Consider the following 22,978-nt stretch of genomic DNA (forward strand, 5'->3'; position numbering starts at 1 on the left):
TTCGTAACACAGGAAGCTGAAGGCGCACAAAGAGCTAATAGGGCTGTGGGGGAGATAAGAGGCCCTGTAGTCGGTTGCTAGATACTGTTCAGCATCTCCTCCAGGCTGTCAGGGTGCCCCGGAATACGGCAGGAGTGATTCGGCTGCTTATGTTTGCTCTGCTCAATTGATAATGCAGCCATATTCACGGTTCAGAGCTTGGGCTGTTGAACAGCTGGAGGGGGAGGGGGGGGGGGGGGGAGGTCTCTCATTCATCTCTTTTGTGAGGAGGGGAATTCTGTATTCATGGTCCCATTCCCAAGGAACCCATGAAATCAGCGGGAAAGTGTTGATCGTGTTTATCTGTTTGTTGTTTGGATCCATCTTCACAGTAGTTAGGTCCCAAAGCACCGCTGTGGGCCTGGGGGCACTCTGTGGTGAGTAGTCCCAATTGATTACATAGCTCTTGTTTAACAGACAAACAAAATGCTGGTCTAGGTTGGATCACAAGGCTGAAAAAAACATTGCCATGTGACTTAGTTACTTAAGCTATTTAGTTATATTGCAAATATATATATATATATATATATAATGCAAAACAGAGTTAGAGCAGGTGTTTACTGTGCATTCTGTACATTGCACTATACATACTAAACAACCAGCAGCAAGGCACAGACCACAGGGAAAAACGATACATAAAAGAGATGGAAGGTCATGTGCTCATTTTAGTCTGGCAAGTGTATAACAAATATTTTGGCCCCTGCAGTGCCTTCGTCAGTGATAATATACCTGTACATAAAACAAACAAAAGGAACACACAGAACAAGCAGTAAGCGCTGACAAGTATGTACAACTAATCGTAACCACCATCTACATTTCACGGGGTCCAAATACCTGATAAATACATTAGACAAGCACAGCAATCAATTATCTTCATAATGAGACATCAAAATGAGAAATTTGCCAACACTCAGATATTATAGTCAGACAGTTATATGTTATTATGTAGTTACGTAATGTTTCAATGTAGGTTAAAAGGAGTAATTTTCCTGGATCCTAATGCAATGCTCTCTGGTTATAAGAGTTTCCAATATAAGAGTCATCCACACAGAGTGATAAAAACTGGGAAAGAATCTGAACCTAAACGGATGTGACTTTTATAACAGACCGCACTGCAATAGTAGTAGCTTGTTTATGCAACACATCCGAATGTCATTAGCTACCTTTCAGTGTGGTTCTGCACTAATATCAGGAAAAAAGTGTTCAATCAGAAACTGCAGTTCAAAATCGGGTATACTTCTATAGCAGTTACCTTTACACCATTACACCTCTACATATATGAAATCTCTTCTTATTTTATCTTTGCAAAAACATCATTCATCCAATAAATTTGGAAAAGCAACACATTTTCTTGAAAATTCAAATCAAGTTTTTATTTGATAGGTCATTGTCATTCACACATGATAAGTATAATCAACGGATGTGTGGCGTTTTATCTAGTGCAGGTTTCAAATGCAGGACTCCCAATGAAAACCTGACTGTGACCAAGTTGGATACAATACATAGAAATGTTTTTTTTTTTTATTTGCAGACTGTCCCTGATGGATGAATAAATAAGTATATGCCATGCAGTCATGATGTCCTTCACTAACCCAACATCCCAATAATGATCTTAGTTTGGAACATTTTCATCGGTGATGTAAGTAGTAGAAGTGAGGTTATGTAAGTAAATCAGCTTTTGTGCTTCGCATGCCAGCCTAAAAGCCGAGCCTTAAAAGAGGTTAGAGGGATGAGTCAGGTATTTGTAGAGTCAGATTGAGGGAGCAGATTTGGAACCCTACAATTTTACATCAAATGTTTTGTACATGGAGGAAAAAAAATAGACTTGCAATTACTGGGATGAAGAGAAAACAGAAAGAAGATAATGATACACAATACAACATACGGTCTTCTGACATGACACTCAGGATGCTCCACCTTCTTAAAATATATCTTTAAATATATTTATATCTGTACATTTCACTTGTTAACAGAAAATCTCCAGGTCAAATGCCAGGTGGTGTGCTTCCATTATATAATAAAATATCCACAAAATATCCAGTTTAAACGGATACCAAAATGTAAGCTTTTAATATCATCCTAGTTAAAGGAATCTAGATGAATTAAAAAAGCTGAAGGTTTTTATTAATCATTGTGCAAATGTTCTAAATAAGCTTTACCTATGATTTAGGACCTTGCAAATACCTATCCAAGGGATCACTGAATTTAGGATTGTCACATTACGCACTTCCTTAAAACTCAAGTTTAGGCACTTAAAAGATGAGAACTGGAAGTTTCAGCTTTTAAAAACAGTGAGTTGAACTTTCTGCAAGTGCAGTATAGTGGGTGTGTTATGCATATTAAAATGAACAACTATACCCTACACATGGATTGTTTAAACTAGCGCAACACCCACAAGCAAAGGAATTATTCCTCTAGACACACTCCTCTGCTTCCAACTATGTATAAATCATAGTGTCTTAGATCCTTTATACTCATTTCATGATTAATGTAACCCACAGGAATTAATTCACAATATAGTTCAGTGCAAATTCTGTAACACGCTTTTTTTGTTCTTCACAGACCGTAAGCAACCTATTATTGAATGCGTGCAATATGAAAGTAATGCCACATGAGCACAACACAAACAGACATTCTACATTTTAAAACAGGCTTAATCCAGTTTGCCTCACTTATGGAATGAATCCATTCTGGAAATTTCTCATGAGAAGAAGTCACATGTGGAATGTGGTGAAAGCAGTCAGCCGCTCAATGGGAGAAGCAGAAAAGGGGCGGTTGAACATGTGGCAACATAAATGGTTGCTAAGGAAGAAAAAGCATCATAAGTGCTCTGTGTTTTTCAGAAAAAGAGCCCCACCAGATACCATTATGCTGAAATCGCTCTCTGGTTAAAAGGATGACAGTCCTGCCATATACACTTGACTCTCCCTGACATCATTGTGTGGTACCTGAGCAGATCTCGAGGGACTCCCTCTTCCCTGCACTTCAATCAGCAGCACTAGAGCTATTATTCGCAGTGATAACACTCACAACTGGCATGAAGGTGTCTTCAGAGCATAGCAGCTCGCACGCAATCCGGCGAAATCAGTTGCCCACCAAAGCTATAGGTGTGTCACGAAATCAGAGTGCGTTAACACTAGCGACATCACAGCAAATCCAAGCTGCCGCCTTTGGAGTGTCATTTTTACTCCCATTCAACAGTTCACTTTCTTCACTTGTAGAAACTCACAGGCCACACGCAAATTGCTTCCTGCAGAGCCCCACACAATTCACCTTCATAAGGTGTAAAGAGGTAGATACACTGGCTTATGGATCATGGGTTTGAATCCAAGGATGAATACTGATAAGGAACCTTTCAACAGTATGCTTAACTACACAATTTATTAAAAAAAAACAATCTATATAAATAGGTTATAGAATGTGTAAGATGTAAGCACTGAACATGAGCCCAAGACAGAGGTGTTTTTCATGCAAACATAATAATAACAAAAACAAAATAAACTGATTCTGAGACATACAACAATATTGACACTGGCTTTGGAAAATAACAGCTGGACCAAAACTCTAACTTAATTGAAGGTTGTAAATTAAATCAACGGAAGCCAACTATAAAAACATATAAGACAAGCCCGACAGCCTTCAGCTATTTATTGTTATTAATAGATGAGAGAAATACACAGTCCTGTAACAGACTGCCTGTGAAAATCTAATAACATGGCTACAACAACTCTCTCCTTGACTGCTGATATGCCCATTTCTTGCATATTAATCTTACACGACTCATTCTATGAATGAGTATACTAATACACAGGTGGAAAGCAATGGGAATAACTAGCAGTGGCAGTAACTAGCATGTTTATCAGTGGAAACAATATTTGTAATCAATTACCAGGGGACCATAATCGCAATGGGTTTTGCGATTGTGGGATTGAATTAGTATTCTGCCTTGCACAGGGCTCATGCATTCCATAAAGCTAAGGAAGTAGAAAACGGCAGCTGTGTAGCAGTGAAGCACCAGTCTTCAGTGACACTCGGACATTCACCTCTGTGTCATAAAGTATGTCTGCTGTTTGTTCACATCTCAAACATCAGCTTTCCATCTGTAATTCGTGTCCCTACTAGCAACACATTCTCTCCTGGGCTCAAATGATTCACTGGAAATGAAGAAAACTTTGAATTTAATGTAAATCATGTATGACAGAGGATGCAGGGCTTTTGAAATCCCTCTAGAGGAACTGCAAATACATTAAATTGTACTTTGATTCCGTCTTGGAAATCTTCACAAAATGATACCATTCCAGTGATGGGGGCTTGCATATGCTGACACTTTGAATGACAGGTTTGGATAGAGCCCCCCAGGAAGTGACTGACAACTGATGCAGCTGACATCCAGTGAGGAAGGGGTGCAAGTGGCTGGAATGGACTCAGCTCCACGAGTTATCAGCAGCACCATCATTTAACAGACTATGCTAAGTCAAACATTTCCCAGTCTTAGTCCTCAGATATCAAGCCATTTATGGCTAGCTTTAACATTGCTTACGAGAAATGCCAAGACTTGAGTCTTCCCATTACGTTAAGGAAAATAACTGGTAATGTCAAAAGGTGAAGTGAAACAGCAACCGGTGTACTTACTTAGGGTAGTTTATTTGAATCCCCGATGACTATCCAAATTAACAGATGAATTATTGATCCCAGGTAAATAATATGCAGTAAAATGTGGGCGAACGCATGGAATATAGCATGTGTAAAATGTAAAAGCAAAAGCTGACATAATGTCAGACAGATGACTGATTCAATGTAACATGCCAAGCTGTTGAGACTTAAACTGTCATGAGTTATTATGAAGTGCTTTGTGAATGCACTACAGATGTAAATGGGTCAAAACTGTCTTCTTACAGTATGTCTCTGGTCTGAGTTAAGGCAATGAATGAGAGCCTTGGTATAGTATGACTGGGCTACGAGTGCTGAGGCGGGTACAGATTTTTTAATCCAAATGTGTATAGAGGGGAATATAAATCAAAGAAAGTCACCCATTGATTTTTTTCAGAGCAACACCACCAAGTGACAATCTACCTCCATAACCTAGGACAAAAAAACATAATCTCCCTTTTAGCTGAAAGTGTACTATGACTGCAGTGACAAAATCTTTTAAAAGCAGATCAAATTCAGTCAAATTCATACATCTTTGCCAAGCGCTCATTTGGCAGCAATGAGATGACCACAAACATGTAATGAATTGCCACTTAATGTCAAGGTTGAAATAGCATTATTGCAATACAAACGAGGAGCACCATTTTCAGCAAAAGCAGCCATGGCAATCTGTAAAGTAGTTGCTGTTGTTGTTGTGTTATTGTTGTTGTTACCATAATGAATCAGATACCCTTATTCTGGTTAATTCAGAATGCTTGCACTGTTTTCTAGAACACTCAGTGAATCCAAGAAAATTTCACACATCTTCATTAAGTAACTACTGTATATGCTGAAATGATGCTGAAATTAAAAAGCAACTGCATTCATGTAGTTCAGATACAAAAAGATGAATAACAATATCTGCTGAGAAAAAAATGTGGGAAAAAAAGAAGACATAAGATTTTAAACAAGATTTTCCTCGTCAGTCATGCCCATCGGGCTTGTCCCGTGGTCCTTGGAGAATAAAACATGAATGAGTCATCACAGAGGGCCATGATACCTTGGAAAAGGTTACAGCAACTGTGATTTCATCTCAGTTCAAACCAATTAACATGAGGGATCTTTTGATAATTATATTGCCATTTTACAGTCGAGATTTTGAATATCATTAAACGCTTGGCTCACTGGGGATGTGCCTCACTACATTTTGATTTCTTGCCGTCATCTCTGAAAGTTTATCACACTAAGCCTGTGAAATCATGCGTTACAGTCCTCCATGAAGAGGTGAAAACTACAACTATTACAGCGGTGATTCACTGATTACACAATGCTTTGATTGCTTTTAATTCCAGTCTACAGAATATTACTTTCACTTTTACATTTGTACATTGAAGATGCATGTGGAACAAAAAACATTTTCTTGATACAATTACATAGCCAAGCAATTTTTTGGTGAAAACTGAATTAAACATACATATCTGTAGAGCACACATATCTGTATTACACTGCACATGCTGTAATACACTGTATATAACATCCTCTTAAGAGTTCACATTAGGAACTGTTCGTTCAATGGTAGTTAACAAATACCTTCGTATTCGGTAAACCATTAATGGCCGCCACAAATATTCCAAATTTTTTAAAAAGACAGAAATCCTAATTAATCCTACGAGTAACCCCATTATGGTTCAGTGATGTCCTTTTAGACACAAAATGGATGTGAGGAGGTGGGGGGATAACTGGTTTTTACATTATATAACTACACTTTATTTTTCTTTTATATCCCAAATTTCTCTTCTTTGCATGAGACTGCAACCAATTAATATTTTTAATGTCATACTGTTAAGAAAATAAATTATTATTTTCACAAAGACAAGATGGAGTGAATTGTATTTTAAGTGATTTATGTACAAATTAATGTACTATACTGTACTGAACTATTTTTTGATAACTGTCTGATGATAATCCTCAAAATTTGAGATGATCTACCCAAATAGGCTTTCAATTGTTATATAAAGCCCTTGTTGCTTCATTATACAGATGGTCTAATTTCTGAGCAGTTTAATCAAATTCAAACATTCTGAACTACATCTATAATAGCTGATAGCCCTGTTGAAGGATACACTTACAGTATCGTGCTTAGACATGCCAAATGCATTTAATGGCAATGCTAGCTACAGTAGCTCTCACAAAGACAGATGCCTTTTGGTCTCTGAATTAACATAATTTATCATTCCTATACAAAAATGAAATATATTTTAATATACTGAGAACCTTGTCACTCAGTCCAAGAATACAGTTATATTTAAAATACACCCAACTGGCAATAATTTACATACAGTACATTGACAGTGCTAAACTTCTCTAAAAAAATTCTCTAAAATTCTCAATATATTATTTTTTGCATGCGTTAACATCTGATCATTATTGGTACCACAAAAAATCATGGCATTACAGCCATGGAAAATTTTATCTTCTTATCTCAGATGAGATTATTTGAAATTGTTATACCTGAGAGATTCTTACATTTGAGCAGAAATTGTACCTTTCAGTGACACTTTTGGGAAAAGCCCAGGGAAGAGATACAGAAAATAATCCCAATTCATTTACTCCTGCTAATGACAATGTACAGAGACAGCTGCCATATTGGCAATCAAAGAAAGTCAATTTTAAGAAATGACATGCCTACATGGTTCTGCAATGCAAAGAATGTTTTTCATATCAATCTCTGATTACACGCACGTACCTAGCGAGTAAGCATTTCTTCCAGGATTTTGCTTTTCATACAGTGCGGGGGCACATCTGATTTGAAATTTGTATCAGACCAGGGCCGTATTAATAGTGCTTATTATCCCTGGTCTATGACTCAGAGAGCACACTGCAAGGCTCTCACAGGGCAACAAGAGCCACTGCATTTTAATTCCACAGAAAGCCAGACACCAGGTAGAGCTGGGAATATGGCTACTGCAGCCACAGTGAAAGACATCATCATGCCACCGCTGAGAATCCCACCTTTTCCTGCACTCTGCAAATGAGCACATCTCCACAAAGATTCTCTTTTGTCAAAAAAGCTGCATTGTCGTGTCATATAATATTTCAACTAATCCATGTTTACTGTGTCACACTACATACATGAATTTCAATGAATATATATATTATATAAGTTAAACAGAGGGTGTTGTAACAAGACACAAAAGAAAAGAATTCAAGCACAAGAAAAATGGCCATTGTCTATGTTTTGATGAACTGAATGACATGAACCAAACCAAGGGGGTTTGAATCCTGGACACTGGCAAAATTAATACCCCACCTCCCAAATTTAATCTTACCTGACTTCATGCATTGACTTAGAATAAGTTAAATAAATGTCTGTTATATTTCCCTGTCCTCTCAGTGTCTTTGAAGTTAAAATTATGACGTGCAGAATGAACATATAACTTATAACTGCACCAGCAGTTATTAGTTATTGTACGATTTCCCTCCCTTAGTCAGTAACCATCCCCAGCAGGAGAGTACTTAGACAAAAGAATTCAATTAGCTGATGACACCGACGTGGCGTAAAACGACAAACAGATGACAGTAAAAAGCAACGGTGCGAGCTTACCGTTTTCTTCAGCATTTTCACAGCGTAGGGTTTCTGGGTTCCTTTCTGCCGACATCGGAAAACGACGGACGTGGCCCCCCTGCACGAGCATGGAAATAAAGCTGAAGATTTCAGAGGCATAACGCATCCTGCAGCCACCAGTGCAAAGAGGCTCATTCGTGTACTTGGTGCCCACTTGAGTTATGAGAGATCTGGGTCTTTTAGTACAGTGCAGATGAACACTTTTAATGGAGAGAAGGAAGCGCATCCCAAAAGCAGCCAGTTCGTATCCCTTCAACTTCGCTCACATACTAGTTTCAGATGTGCAAATGCATCTTTGTGTGTGATGACGTGAAAATGTGGCTGTAACGGCGGCTACCATCATTCATTAAAAAATTATATACCGAAGGGGCACCATGTGCAACAACAGCTGGAAACCCTAAAACTAGAACAGATGACTTTCAAAATCTCTTAACATTTCAATGGTAAGAATTTAATGGAAACATGCTGAAACAAAATACAATGAAATTTTTTGGGAATTATATCAAAGGAGCTAGCTGTCAACATAATTCGTAAAAAATCTGTACTGTGTTTCTTTATATTCCATACTTATTCATACCGCTCCTTTCTATGCCCATGTTTTCCTATGTGGTGTATCACCTCTGTTCCATGTTCCCTGCCATAAGGCTTTCAGTGGATAATGGGAATTTTATGGCTTTGGAGACATTAGCATGCGAGTGGGATGGAGCCCTGTTCAGTATGGACCCTCTAAATACCCTACTCTTGTGCAAGGTCACACTCAATGTCATCATCACTCATACTGATCAGTTCCATGTAGCTATAAACATACAAGAAATTACAGAATTTAGAGAAACAGAATTCATTAGACAGAAACTCCACACAAATCGTTTGCATTTTGTGTCTGTTTGTGAGAATGCCATGTGTGGCATGGCCTCGGATTATGGGAATGGTACCCAGCACTGCCAGCCAGGTTGCTGATCCCTGTGGATATCACGAACCACGCAAGACAAAAGGAACAGGGGTGACAGGGAAGAGGAGGAATGACACAACACGGAAGAGAACGGGTATGTTGGATTTGATTATCTGAAAACTACAGTGCAGAATCTATGTTAAAAAAACTTCAGTGATTCAGTATGGTTATTCCACATGTTACAGTCAATTTAAATGCATGTCAGACTGCAGGTACACACAGGTCACATTACTGGAACCCAAAATATTGTTATATTATGTTGAGCCTAAGACTGTGGAACTAATCCTTCATTCCCATGCTGATGATGACGAGTCTTCTTGCACATACATCAACTGTAAATACGTGTTCTTATAATTTCAACAAATGCAAACTGCTCAGCCAATAAAAGTCACAGTCTCAAAGAAAGCAGTAACCAGAACTACCATAGTAATTTAAGGGAAAACATAAAGGGGGTTTTATATACACTTTCCCCAATTACAAAGCTGAACTTCTGGAATGGTGCTGAAGTAAAAAATGTGAATGTCGTCTCCCAGAGACTGTAGCCTGCTCTTCACAGAACAATCCCTATTTCTAAGTGTCTGTTTCGCATCCAACAAAGCGGCACTCACACTCTCAATCTCAAGTTCTATTTTAGCACTGATAGTGTGAAGGACTGCATTTTGAACTTCATCAAGCAAGGATAAAGCAGGCTTTTGTCTTTTCTATCTGTACAGGCAATGTAGCCTTCCAGTCAGGGCCTTCGTATGAGCAACAGATAAATGGAATTCCTAATCTTGCGCCTGAACTCTACTTACGTCAACTGGTACATTTATTTTCTACTTACTGATGTAATACATGCACTTAATTGTTTGCGGAACTGACTGTTATGCACGTCAGAATTAATTGTTTGTGGAACTGACTGTTATGCATGTCAGAATTACAGTGAACCTTTATTTTTTGCGCATGGTATGGTATGGATTCATTTCATGCGCTTCAGGTTGGTAACTAAGGTGGACCGATGTGTTCTGAATCTCAGTGTATGACTGGATATCATCTCACAAACATCACATGATCTTCATGCCTTTAACAGCTGCTTATATTCAGCTATATTAAACCAAGATGTAAATTCAGTGAATCTGGCTCAAAGAGTGATACAGTATGTTAAAGTAATTACAGAATACCAAAGGAACAGAAAGTAAAAAAAAGTTGTCTTTGATGCAGAAAGTAGAAGTACTGACTTCCACATCAGAATCACATCCATATCACTTAAACAATCTCCACTGGCCAAACCCAAGGTTCAGTCATCTCTCATGGTGGATTTACACACTTTACAGGTGACTGCAGAAGTTCTTTCTATCCAATACCCTGATGATACACTCGTTACGGACATGTCCAATTAAGTAGACATATTCCAGTCCAAAGTGGAACAGTTTGAACAGCAGCACAGGACATATTTTTAGACCTTAATGCCAGCAAGATAAAGGACCGTTGATCAATGGCTTCTGAAGAACACCAAACCCTCTTAAGGAATTAACTACCAGTAATCAAAACATAGAGTGTGTCAAAGAATGTAAATAGCCTGGCACCATAATAGATTGTAAACTCAGCTTTGAGGTAAACTTTGAGAGAGTGCCATCTAAATGTCAGTCAAGTTTATTTTTCCTATGCAAACTGAGGAGGTGCGGCTGAAACCAATGGTTGTTTTATTGAGTCTGTTCTGACAATGAGCATAAAAGCCTAGTTTGGCTAAAATACTAGTGCAAACTAACATAGGCTGGAGAAAGTGGTGTCAGTTAGCAGTACGATAATGAGAAACAAGCAGAACCCTGGAAATCGCAGAGCTAAAAAGGAAAGGATATTACCTGTCATGCCGCTCATCTTAATGACCAATATACAACATTACCAAGTTGCCACCCCTTCATGTAAATTTCACAGTCCCCTCTGAATGAAAAACCATGAAAGGCTACTTTCTTTTGCAGTTTCTGAAAAGGCCATAGTAGCGCTCATTATCTATAGCAATTACATCCTAACCAGAACTAAACCAAGTAACTTCAAAAATTAAATCCTATGGCTTGTGATGCTGCTTTTTAACCTGTTCCTACAGTATGCTGACCTGAAAACATTTTCAAGATGCACATAATAAAAAATAAATGGAAAAGTATAGTGAAATAAAGTACATTTTTTAGAAAATACCCTTGGTGCACGTTCAACCAGAGCTGGGAAGAGAGCAGTTGTTGTAACAGGTTCTGGGAGCTATTTCGTGATTGTGGCTGAGCTATATAACTTCTACAATGCAAGGAAACTCAATCTGGTCTAATGCAATTAGCAGGAAGAGGCACATTCTCCATTAAAAGCATCAAACATCTGGGTCCCTTGATTCTAGCACCGCATTAAGGCACCCAGGCAGATACTGACTTAAACACCAAGAACACAAATTACTTCTTTCGGAGGGATCTATGACCGAATAACCTCCATGCTCAATACACGCAGTCGAACATATGGCACGACAGCAAGCTCAGTGTTCCAAAAAAACGACCTCGCCTTAGAGGGTTTTACATAAAACTGCAAAGCTGCAACACAACGCTCATGAATCAATGGGGACAACAAATCAAAACAGATAGCAAACATAAACAGGAATTTTTTGCTAACGTAGAAAAGAGAAAAGGCCATGGGGATTTCCGCTCGTATGCTGGCCATTATTAGAATTCATGATTACTGTGATCTCCTTCAGTGTGCTTATGGAAGAAGAGAGGTTGGACTTCTACCATCTCCATGGTGACTCATCCATATTAAAATGTAATGTTCAACATTTGTTTGAGAAAAATGACAAGGTCATATTTGCTGTAAACTATAAAAATAGCAACCACTGGAAGCATTACCTCTTTTTGCTGTTACCATTATAGTGCATCTAGGTCTATCTAGAAATTAATACAATATCAACCTTTTCCCCTAAGATAATTGAATTCAACTCACTTGCTTCACAAACAGGACATTTAAGAATTTCTGACATTTTTCTTAATGCAGAGTACTGTATGCTGCTGTCAAACAACTGAAGATTTATTAAAAACATGAGATAAAAATTCAAGGCAAGCTAACTAACACACAGTTACCCCTTTTGGGAGCATGGAGACTGATGAGCAACACTTCACATTAAAGTAATTATTACTGTATAAACATCATATTTACCAAGCAATTAGATGCATTCAGATACCCACAATGCATTTCTATTTAATTACAATATGAAATTCACACCCCTAAATTATCAGTTATAGGCTAATAAGGTTTTGAAGCTTCAATTAAGGTATCACTGTAGTATAAGAACATCAGGATGAGATTTTAATTGTTGAGTAAATACATTCTCGATATAAACTGAATAAATAAATCTAACAAGAACAGCTGGATTATGAAAGTCAGGATTTCTACAGGTTTTGAGGCAATACATTTAAGCATATCTGGACATTATATTTAGACATTTAGGACAAGCTGACATCTAAACAATCATGATGAGTTCTCAAAAACTCTCCAAATGTTAGGAACCTTATTTCAATTAGCCTTTAAACAAAATGCACGCCCCTCTTTTAGGCAACAGGGCCTCCTCTCATATCCCGTATCTCATATCGAGGCTCTTTGACTGCTTCCCCTGTTGCCAGGATTGTATAATGCATCATTTCATTAAACCATTAAAATGTAATGTTCAGCTGGGCAGTAGGATTTATATTAATGAGTCCTTGACTCTCTGTGTGATGTACGAGAGGGTACATAATGGTCCTATTTAATCATGATGTTACAGAAGGCTTATCAGAATACATTGCTATGAAACTGCAAGCAATATATCTGCAGGATGCACAAGGTCTGCAAAGTGCGAAAACAGACCTGTGAAATTTCACATGTATTTTTTACATGAACGCAGAAGTGATTAAGGGTTTTGCAGCAGTGTTCAACCTCTTCATGCTATGCTCCCTACTCTTAAAGCAAATAACCGAAATACAAAGCCGGGACATTACATTACATATTTTACGGACTTCTAAATGGGATTATTTCAACCCATTTCAGCCCACCGTGTGAAAACAGTGAAGGATTCTTGAAATGGATTTACTCAAATTTTCTTTCAAAGTAAAGGCATGTGAGAAAAAAAACAAAAACATCCTCTGAGGTAATGTTCTGGCATGACTGCTCTTCTATAAAATATGCAGCACTGAATGATGTGCAGACAGAAGCAAATGAAACCCTGACAATTTCATCAATAAAACAGTCCTCATCATGATAGGGAACTATGGTCTCTTGGATTTATGAACCACTCCTTCCACTCCACTCCATGCCTTTTTTATTTATTCCCTTCATTTGGCACTGATTACCCTCCATATATCAAAACAGGGGCATTTTGTCTGTGACCTTGAGGTCAGGAAACACTGACGTTATTTACACCACCATGGCACTGAGACAAACAGTGATCGACATACTTAAATCAGAGACTGATCACTGAGACTGAGACTACAAGCCATGCCCTTCTTCCCTGTAAGCTATCCCACTCACTAATTAAAATGCTGGATATGGAATTCTGGGATATGGAATTTTCAGTTCAGCAATGCAGGGGCAGAACTCCCAATCAAAATTAGAGCATACAGAATGCCACATCTTGGTTTTATACATTATCTTTGCCCAAGGCCTGCTCTGTGATGGGAGGGTGCGAGAGCTACTGCTGTACTGGACGGCTTTGTACTGAGGCAGACCCTACCGTGTGCTAAGCTCACCACACAACAGATGCCCTCTCATCAAGACCAAAGTCACAGCTCCGCTCACAAGCCCATGAAGAGGGCTGTTCACACCACCATCTCTATAGGAATCAGAGGGGATTAACCTGAGCTTTGGTCTTCTCCCAGAAGGTGCTATACAGAAGGCTGCCTTTCCTCATTTTATTTATACATCACCATAAAGATGAGGCAAAGGAAGTCATTTGTTACCCTTAACCTTGCAAACCATTGAAAGATCATCTTAATACTAAGTGTTAATACTGTGTCTTTTCATGATTCACATTAACAGTGCCTGAAAATGTGAATGAATGAATGAACGTGTGTTTATATGTCACCAACTCAACAGTAATGCAATACAAGTGTGCCACTTGAAGTTGCTCTGCAACTTTGCTGGTACTTGTTTACACTCACAGGTGTTCATATCTTGGAAACGGTGCAATCAAGCTTTAAAAATAAACACCAGCCCCTGGATACCGTATCATGCTGTGCAACCTACAATTACAAACCTGAAGACAGAGTACCTTACAATATAACAGAAGCAGAGGGCTATTTCATGAGAGTATCAGTTGATATAGCAACTACAAACTTGGTGCAGGCATGTTCACACTTGCAGAATTATAGTTTCACACCTACTGACTTTCATATTTCTCATCTGTCTGTTTTCTTCTATTGAGAACCTGGAGAATTCTACATGTTAAAATACAGATGGGGTCCACAAGGAAGAGCCTGCTAACAGCTTTGGACCTTTGGAAGTTGGAGGAATATGATTTGATGTTGATTTAAATGTTTGTCACATGTGAATGTAACAATGCTATCCAGATTTACAGATTCATACTAAAATCAGAGATGGGTCTAATGGGATGGGTCAATTCAAGTGTGAGGCAATGTAGCTTCACTTACTGATGACATACACAATACAAGGCCAAACCTGTGGCAGTGTACATGCTGTTGTGTTCACAATACAGCAACTTTTGTTTAACCTGAAACACATAGCCATGGATGGCCTACAGTTTGACCATAAGAACTGAGCTCTGAACAAGAATTTATGTATAGAGCTTTTAATTTATCTTAAAAACTGCATCTATTCATACATTTGTCTGAAACAATAAGTGGGAATACTACATTTTGATGCCTGCCTTCAAAAATATTGGCCAACACCACCTCAAGAGGGAGTCCCACCAGTAAAAAAAAAAGAAAAAATCAAATTCATCAAACAGACTACACTGTATTATATGCCATGCTTAACATGAACTGATATCTTACCATCAGACTCAATGCCATGGGTGAAATAACATTCACTACCAGGTAAGAAGTGTGTGTGATCTCTGAGGTACATTTTTAGCTTTCATACATTTTTTTTCTTCATCTTCTTAAGCATACAAAAAACTAGCCCAAGGGAACAAGCAGAGAATACTGCCTTGCATCTTTGTTGCACTTCTGAGAAGAAAACACCTTGTTCAGCTCTGTCAAGGCCTTGAAAATATTGTCTATTTCCTGTTGAGAGAACAAAACTAGTCCACTCAGTCTTACTGATTGTAGCAGTGCTATTATTTGCATATATGTAAAAACTCAACAACCTAATCTAATGCTCAAGCATAATAAATATAGTCACTGTCATAATTATCACTATTGCTATTAATACACTGTACTACTACTAGTAATGCTACCGTTAACAATCATAATCATTAATATAACTATGATTCATATGGAAATAAACCATTCTTATGTCACATGTTTTTAAATCCATACAATTACTATAAACCAAACCAGACCTCATTTTTATATATTAAAAATAAGAACATCTTTGGCCAAACTGTTGCAGGTGAACTGTAATTTTGAATTAGGTTGACTCAATCTATCAAGGGCAATATGCCTCTGTGGCTGAGGGAATGAGTGTACAGGGAGCTCTTGGCAGCTGAGAGGTAATTCATTTTCAAATGACAAGGTAGGGAAGCTAACCGCTAGCCTCCAAATTACTGCTCTTTGTCTCCGCATGCCTGGATGCTGCAGTGTTGAAGAGGACCTACTTCTCTATTCATTAGGACAGAACACTGCACAGCGCAAGAAACAGCCAGCTGAATTAGAGTATGACAGCTGCTCAGATACGTGTGGGAAGTAACCTCATTTTCTTTTCTGTGCGTATTACATAATTACTCTGGGAAAAAAAAACCCAGGGAACATTTTGGGAAAACCTGCAGAAATGACAGAAGCACATGATGCTGTTATGAATGTGCAACACTTTAAGCGGGCATCCAAATCGTGTTTGCTGTAATAATCATTTTAATTTGCATCTACAGTTGGCCCAAATACATCAGAATTCCACCCATCACACCTTTTATTAGCTAGTTCAGTTCTTTCTTCCATATTTAGACTGAACCAAGGCAGAAATGAGCTGTCGTATGTAGGACATTTTTTGTGGTGTTTGCCTTTGACAGGATCATGTGGCAATTAGCAGGAAGAGGCTAATGTGAAAAACATTGCACATTTGGTCATGGAATCCTACAGGGATCCACCTGAAAAACATGCACTTTTTAATTATTTCCAAACCCTGCAGTACTTGGGATCAAATACATCATTATGAATATTCTAATTTACAAGAATGTTGTAATCCTAATTCACAGGAATGATTGCAACTGTTACTTTTTTCAACTCAAACTAAAATTGTTTCTGTTAATTTGCCCTAACAAACCTGATTTGCGGCATCAATTTTCATGAGGCAACATTATTTAATAACCTGTTCAAACCCATATATCAACCAAGCTGGCCCCTTTACAGGTTTAAAATTTCATGGCATTACGTAATAGAGACCATATCTGAACTACAGTTGTTGTTTCTTTTCAGGAGCACTGCGGGATGAATTATGAATTCAGCTCCCTCTCTCTACTGTGTGTCCTGAGGACCTGGCTGCGATACTGGCCTCTCGTTGCAAGTGTTTAGAATTCAGGCAGCGTTGAGCCAAGCCTCCCTCGCTGTGTGTCTGGGCGTGCTACTCTGAACCTTTTCAAATCACCGGCCGGGTGAAAATATCCACCTCTCCCTCCTTAGATTCATGTAATCTGTGTCCCTGATAAAGGAAGAAGGGGGGCCTGCCTCAGAAGGCCAATATCGAGGTCAAACCTGTGCTGATGTAGACACTGTGATCTTAGCAATGGCACACAAACCTGAAACTCCTGCAAGCACACGTCCACGTTTCTTGGAGAGAACGCTCGGATCCACGGCGCCGGAAGGTTGTTGCCGATGAGAGGGAAGCACCATACCCAGGTGCCTTGTTTACCCTGCTGGTCTGCAGACACACTCAAACCAAAATGAACCTCCATTTGAAAGTTCTCACTTCAAAAGGGTGTATCGCTTTTTCAACACTCTGACAGCGTCACATAGCTTCCTTAATGGCCTTTTTCTCTTGAAAGCTTTGATGGACTTGCCCATCAACACCTTTACATTCCATTCTCATTATTCATATACAGTAAGGACTCAGGGGGAGCACAGTGCATCCAAACCCGCATGGTCCTTCCCGTACAGCCCTCCTTCAGTGCCAGAAAAGTCTCTTGCCCTTTGAGACGGACATAATGTTATATGAGCTCAGCTCCATGAATACGCTTCAATGAATTCTTTGTGATATATGGTCCCTCTGCTGCACTTCTGCGTACAGTAATTTACACCACAACCCCCCCCCCCCCCCCCCCCCCCCCCCCCCCCCCCGCCCCCCAGTTGCCTAGGCCATGTCTTATTTACAGCATGGATTTTCATCATTCCTGAACATTCCATGACACCCTCATAAAAAAATAAATATATGAAAGAAGTCAGCATTCTGAATTTGTAAGCAGATGCGTGTGTGATCAACCCCCCATTTGCTGAGCACAGCAGTGGCTGAGACAGAAGGCAAGCTGAAGAGATAATACACCGCACACTTCAGAGACCAGTTAACTCCTTCAACTGCTGAGTGATACGTTTTTTTAAAATGTAGCCTGTTTTCTTTTCGTGAAAGTATCGTGGTGATGTAAAAAGATATTTTGAATGTCCGTATTTGTTGTGATGTTTATTTGTTATAAAATTATATAATAATAATTATATTTATAATAATAATTTGGAATATATACAATTCTAGAAGAGGAGATTAGACATTAGATGAAATATTTAGATTCTGTCTGCGTCTTAACGTAAAACACTTGATTTTACCACAGATTTGCAAGCCCCTCCCCCTCCCTCCCCCTTTTAATAATGACATGCTCTTTAATGGTGCAGAGGTGGTGAGATGAATAAAGCTATTACAGACACTGTATCTGTCCTACATTTTTACCCATCCATACACATGACTGACTTAAAGTATAACACACACACAGACATCTTCATTAAGAGTATTAAATGAAGCTCTCCAAAGCTAAAGCTGCTGCTGTCCTATTGGTAATCAATGCTGGTTAAACAGACTAAAATTACCTAAAATGATTCTGATTCTGGAGCATACTCGGAAACAATGTGTAAAATCTCCTCCCTGTCCTTCTCTCAGTGCATTCTTCATTCCTGAAATTGTTTTGAAAACAATGAAAAATGAATGTACTGTTTTGATGCTGAACTGCCATGATTCCATTATAAGTGGCAGCTAACATTTCAAGGTATCAAGCACAACTGTTTTTGTGCATATTTTTACAGGAACAAGTACTATAGACTGTTGTTAATTTGTGTAACATTTGGTGAGAGACAGCACTTACTTCAAAATACCTCAAAATACCTCAAACTTACTTTCACAGTATATACATGCAGTCTAGTAGATCATGATATTTTGCCTTCATGAGACTTTTACTATATCTTGTAAATGGGCAGCCACATTGTGGCCTATTAAACTATTAAATATCTATATATTAATTACTAATATCTAAACTATTAAATATCTTCTAATTCCAATCATCTACAGCCAAGTATTGATATCTTCCAACGGTTACATTTGGTGGCCTATTTAAACATACCCAGCTAGAAATGAAACACATATTTGTTGTGCTTGCCATCCCTCCTCCACCCCTGCATCCACCTTCTTATCGGCTTTGGCTGACAGGGAAGTGGGAGCTATGCTGGCCTCTGCCCTGAGCCCACTGCTGGTCAGGCATGCTAGTAGGGAGGCACTGCTCCTGGGAGCGTGGCTCCAAGAAGCACTATACATCACTCTGTATTAGAATGTTTAATAAAAAAGACAGTGCAGAACACCTTCCCAAAGAAGCGCCTGTTACCTGCATTACGTTCAGTTTAAATATTGCTACAATGTGTTCTCTAGCTTTGGTCTCTCAGCTCCATAGTCCTTCAGCAAACACAGAGAGCATCCAGTCAGCGTGCTCGAAAGCTAATGGAATACAAACAACATGTGCTATGGAGCTGATGGGCTAAGAAACAATTTAGCTTCATTGGGGGAGTAATATAATATTTGCAAAATTTAAGCTGCATACATCAGGAGAGGAGATAACGGAATGCAAGCGATCTCCTCTCAAGCAATTGAACTGCCGCCCCAACTGGGAAATGAGCCGCGGCCCCAACTGGGAAATCATCACCATTTCTAATTTCCTGCACACTCAACCCCTGCAGAATTAGACAGCTGCGGTCAAAGACCTTATAATGCTGTAACAAGACAGGCGTATGTCTCCGTTTGCTGGATTGGAGGCAACCAGATCTTGAGTCTCCAATATAGGGGACAGGTGGAAGCTCTATTTTCCACTAACATAAATCACTGTCGCTTGGATTTTTCACAAAGCAGCACTACAAGCATATTATGATGAAGTACCAACATCCAATGCTTGCATGTGCAGCAAAGTTTATCCTGCATCATTCCGTTTTCAAGGAATAGTACACAATATCCTTGTACTCACTTCCTCTCTTTTTATAATAAAACTGGACTGTGTCACATTGTGGTATTCATTTGTTTTAAATCAACCATTAATCAATCCCAAAAGAGCTAGTTTCAGTTTTTGTGATAATGCACCATCTTTGCTGTTCAGTAATCCACCAATGAAATAATTTCCTCATCTGTTGTGCCCAGCTCATTGGCAGAGTCTACAGTATTGATACCTCTCCTGAGGAAAAAAAAAATCTGGTACGATTTCACCAAATCTGTGCAAGTCGCTTTCATAGCTCAATGTACAAACTCGCACTTGATAATCAATATAAAATAGCCAACTCTAATTCAAGCACCTAATTGATAAATTAGGGACCTCTGGGAAATTTTAGGATTCAGGCTACAGACATTATGCTATTATGTGCCACAGAGCAGAGATGAGCGCTTCCATTTGTTTTGGATACAATCCATTTCACACTCTGGGAGTGTAAATTTAACATTTTGAAGTGATATCCAAGCATATACACCAAGTGCAACTTGACCCATTTCTTAAGAGGAGAAGTGATTTTTGCTCAAAATGTGACTCATATTCTGAGAAGCAATGCTCCACCAAAAATTAAAAAGTAGAATTAAAAATTTACACATTACATCATCCTTCTTCTTAGAGACACACAGTTGTATTTCCACAGTATGTTGGCAGTATGCTGTCCTGTAATCAGACATACTTTACAGTACTCACTGTAATGTGATTTTAACAGCACATTTAACAGAATTCTCTTCAAATTCAAATTTCTAAAAGTATTGTTTGTCAATTTAAGAGTTTACAAAAACTGTCCACGAATCATACCGTATTTAAGTAAAAACACACACGTACATATTCAAGTAAACAGCAAGCAGTCACAAGCGAAAACAATTTCTAATTAAAAGCATAAGCAACACATTCCTAGAGATAAGACAGCAGCAGCTCATTATCGACCAGCAAAACATACAATTCAAAAGCTATTCATCTCTTTCCCCTCTCTCTTTTTCCCTCTTTTCCTTTATACCACATTGCTATTTCCAAAGGAGTTTGTTACTGGAATGCCTGTCAGCATGTGAATTTTCAATTGGCAATAATACATAAGCTAAATAATGAATGTGAGCTTCCCTCTGAGTTGAAGGCAGTTATAATCCAACACAATTATCTCGCAGGTATTTTGTCCATGTACAATGGGAATTAGGTAAAGTTGCAAAAGGCAAAAATAAAAGAATCATTTGCATAACGTGGATTTTTTTCTCGCCTCCACCCACTTTGTGAGGTACAAACATGCATTTGTTTTAATCAAATTCATCCAGTGCCACTGTCTGCACACCATGTTCCTATTGTAACTGCTGTTCCAGCTTTTCGTGTGTCGGGAAATTTCAGACAGAAAGAGGATCTGGGTTTGTGGCAATCCTGATTTATTGCGCTTGTAATGACTTATGACGTGGTGCACCCTAATGCACCTCAATGTCACCGTTTAATTCAGCCAGCATTAGTGAGACAAATGTTACATGTACAAGCCAAAGATTCATTCCAGTCTCCATGGCTATCTTCCCAGGACAATCCTGGCAAGGTAAAACACCATTAATACTATTGCTGATGGCAATGGATAAGTGCTGAAGTCATAGGTATTATTTACAATCTGGAAAAAATGAAATGATCAAAGTCTTAAAAATAGAAAGGATGTGTATATTTGGATAATTTGACATTGGAATACTCCATTGTACCCAAGACTGAATATTCCAATAAGCAAACCACACTTCTACCCCAAGCACTATATGAAACTCAATTTTTTTTCTGTGTAAATAATGAGACTACAGAGAGATCTCTTTTCACACAAGTTTTCAGGCAGGAAAATTAACAATGTAAATGAATTATTTTATGCAAGCTTCTTGGGCTTTATAAATACTGAAGAGAAAACATGAAATGAGAAATTTTCTTAATTTTTGACAATTAGCAATTTTCAAATTCTGATGTACTTGAAGTATATATTAGGGGTCTTGCGGTTATAATGGTCAAATAATCAAACACTTGCTCTAATCCCTAACAAACAAGGCCTTTGATACATAGTCTAGTGTGGTGGTTAAGCCATGGTCTTGAGGAACAAAAGGTTGGAAGATGAAAGTCTTGGTTGGGTATTACTACATTATTCAAAATTACTCAGAATAAAACTCAACTCTAATTAGATCACATAATACACATTTGAAATCTCTGGATGTTGTGTGTGGAAATAAATCCAAAAATGTACCCTGTCACAACTACCTCTTCCCAAATTTCTACATACTGTCTTTGCTTTTCACTTCACTGTGGGTAAAAGATTACAGTACCTGAACCAACAGTAGTTGGTCCCCTGAAAAAAGCCTCAGTTAATGAACACAAATACTTCCACATCGGGCAAATCCTAATGCAGCTAGGAATGTATAACAAAACCAGAGCAAATAAATAATGCACTGTTGCAACAGAACTGCAATAGAAAAAAGCACTGACTCCACAGAATCCATGAACCTACTCTCAAAAGACATTCCCTCTGCTGCACATTTACAAGTACTTAAGTCTGAACTGACCCACAGCTGATTCACAGCTTCCCTGAACTGAAAAAATATCGCACTGTCCGCGTAAGACTGAATGAAACACAATGACTGATGGTTCAAATATTCCACCATGAGATCATGGATGGATTACTTAAATCAACATTCAAATATATGCTAAAAAGGTGGATTAAACTTCTTCTATGTAATCAATATCATTGTAGGAGAGAAAAACAACCTGCATAAAATAACCCATACATGATTAATATTATCTATTTTCATTGCTTAAATTTGGAGTGCTTAAGGAAAACAAAAGTCAGTTATCTGAATATTCAGCTTGGGCAGCCATGGAGTATTAAAATGTCTCATCATTTAAAATGTACATCCCTAATATTAAGTAGATAAAGTAATCAACTCTCCCATTAATCACGTTATACGGATGCCTACACTCATTAAAAAGAAAAAAACAACTAAATTGTAAAAGATCTGGGATGCTAATGACTTCAGTTTCTGGAAACCTTGTTACAAGATTCAATTAATGAACTAATGACTGCTTCAACAAGACACGGTTGAAATTGTACAGCATGTTGCCTACTGGTACCGAGTGGAAGGCCTGCTTTTTTAACCTTGTAATGATCCCC

At 38.4% G+C, this 22,978-nt stretch overlaps 1 protein-coding gene across 1 annotated transcript in view; it reads right to left on the minus strand.

Moving 5' to 3' along the window:
• The window catches only part of camk4 (calcium/calmodulin-dependent protein kinase IV), a 52,500-nt gene that overhangs the window by 22,308 nt on the left and 7,214 nt on the right, over positions 1-22,978 (minus strand). The window contains exon 2 of the mRNA XM_036529894.1: positions 8,273-8,351. Within this exon, the coding sequence (XP_036385787.1) occupies positions 8,273-8,351 (79 nt within the window). The remainder of the gene's footprint in view (positions 1-8,272; positions 8,352-22,978) is intronic.

The sequence above is a fragment of the Megalops cyprinoides genome, chromosome 5 (genome assembly GCF_013368585.1).
Source record: "Megalops cyprinoides isolate fMegCyp1 chromosome 5, fMegCyp1.pri, whole genome shotgun sequence".
NCBI classification, from domain to species: Eukaryota; Metazoa; Chordata; class Actinopteri; order Elopiformes; family Megalopidae; genus Megalops; species Megalops cyprinoides.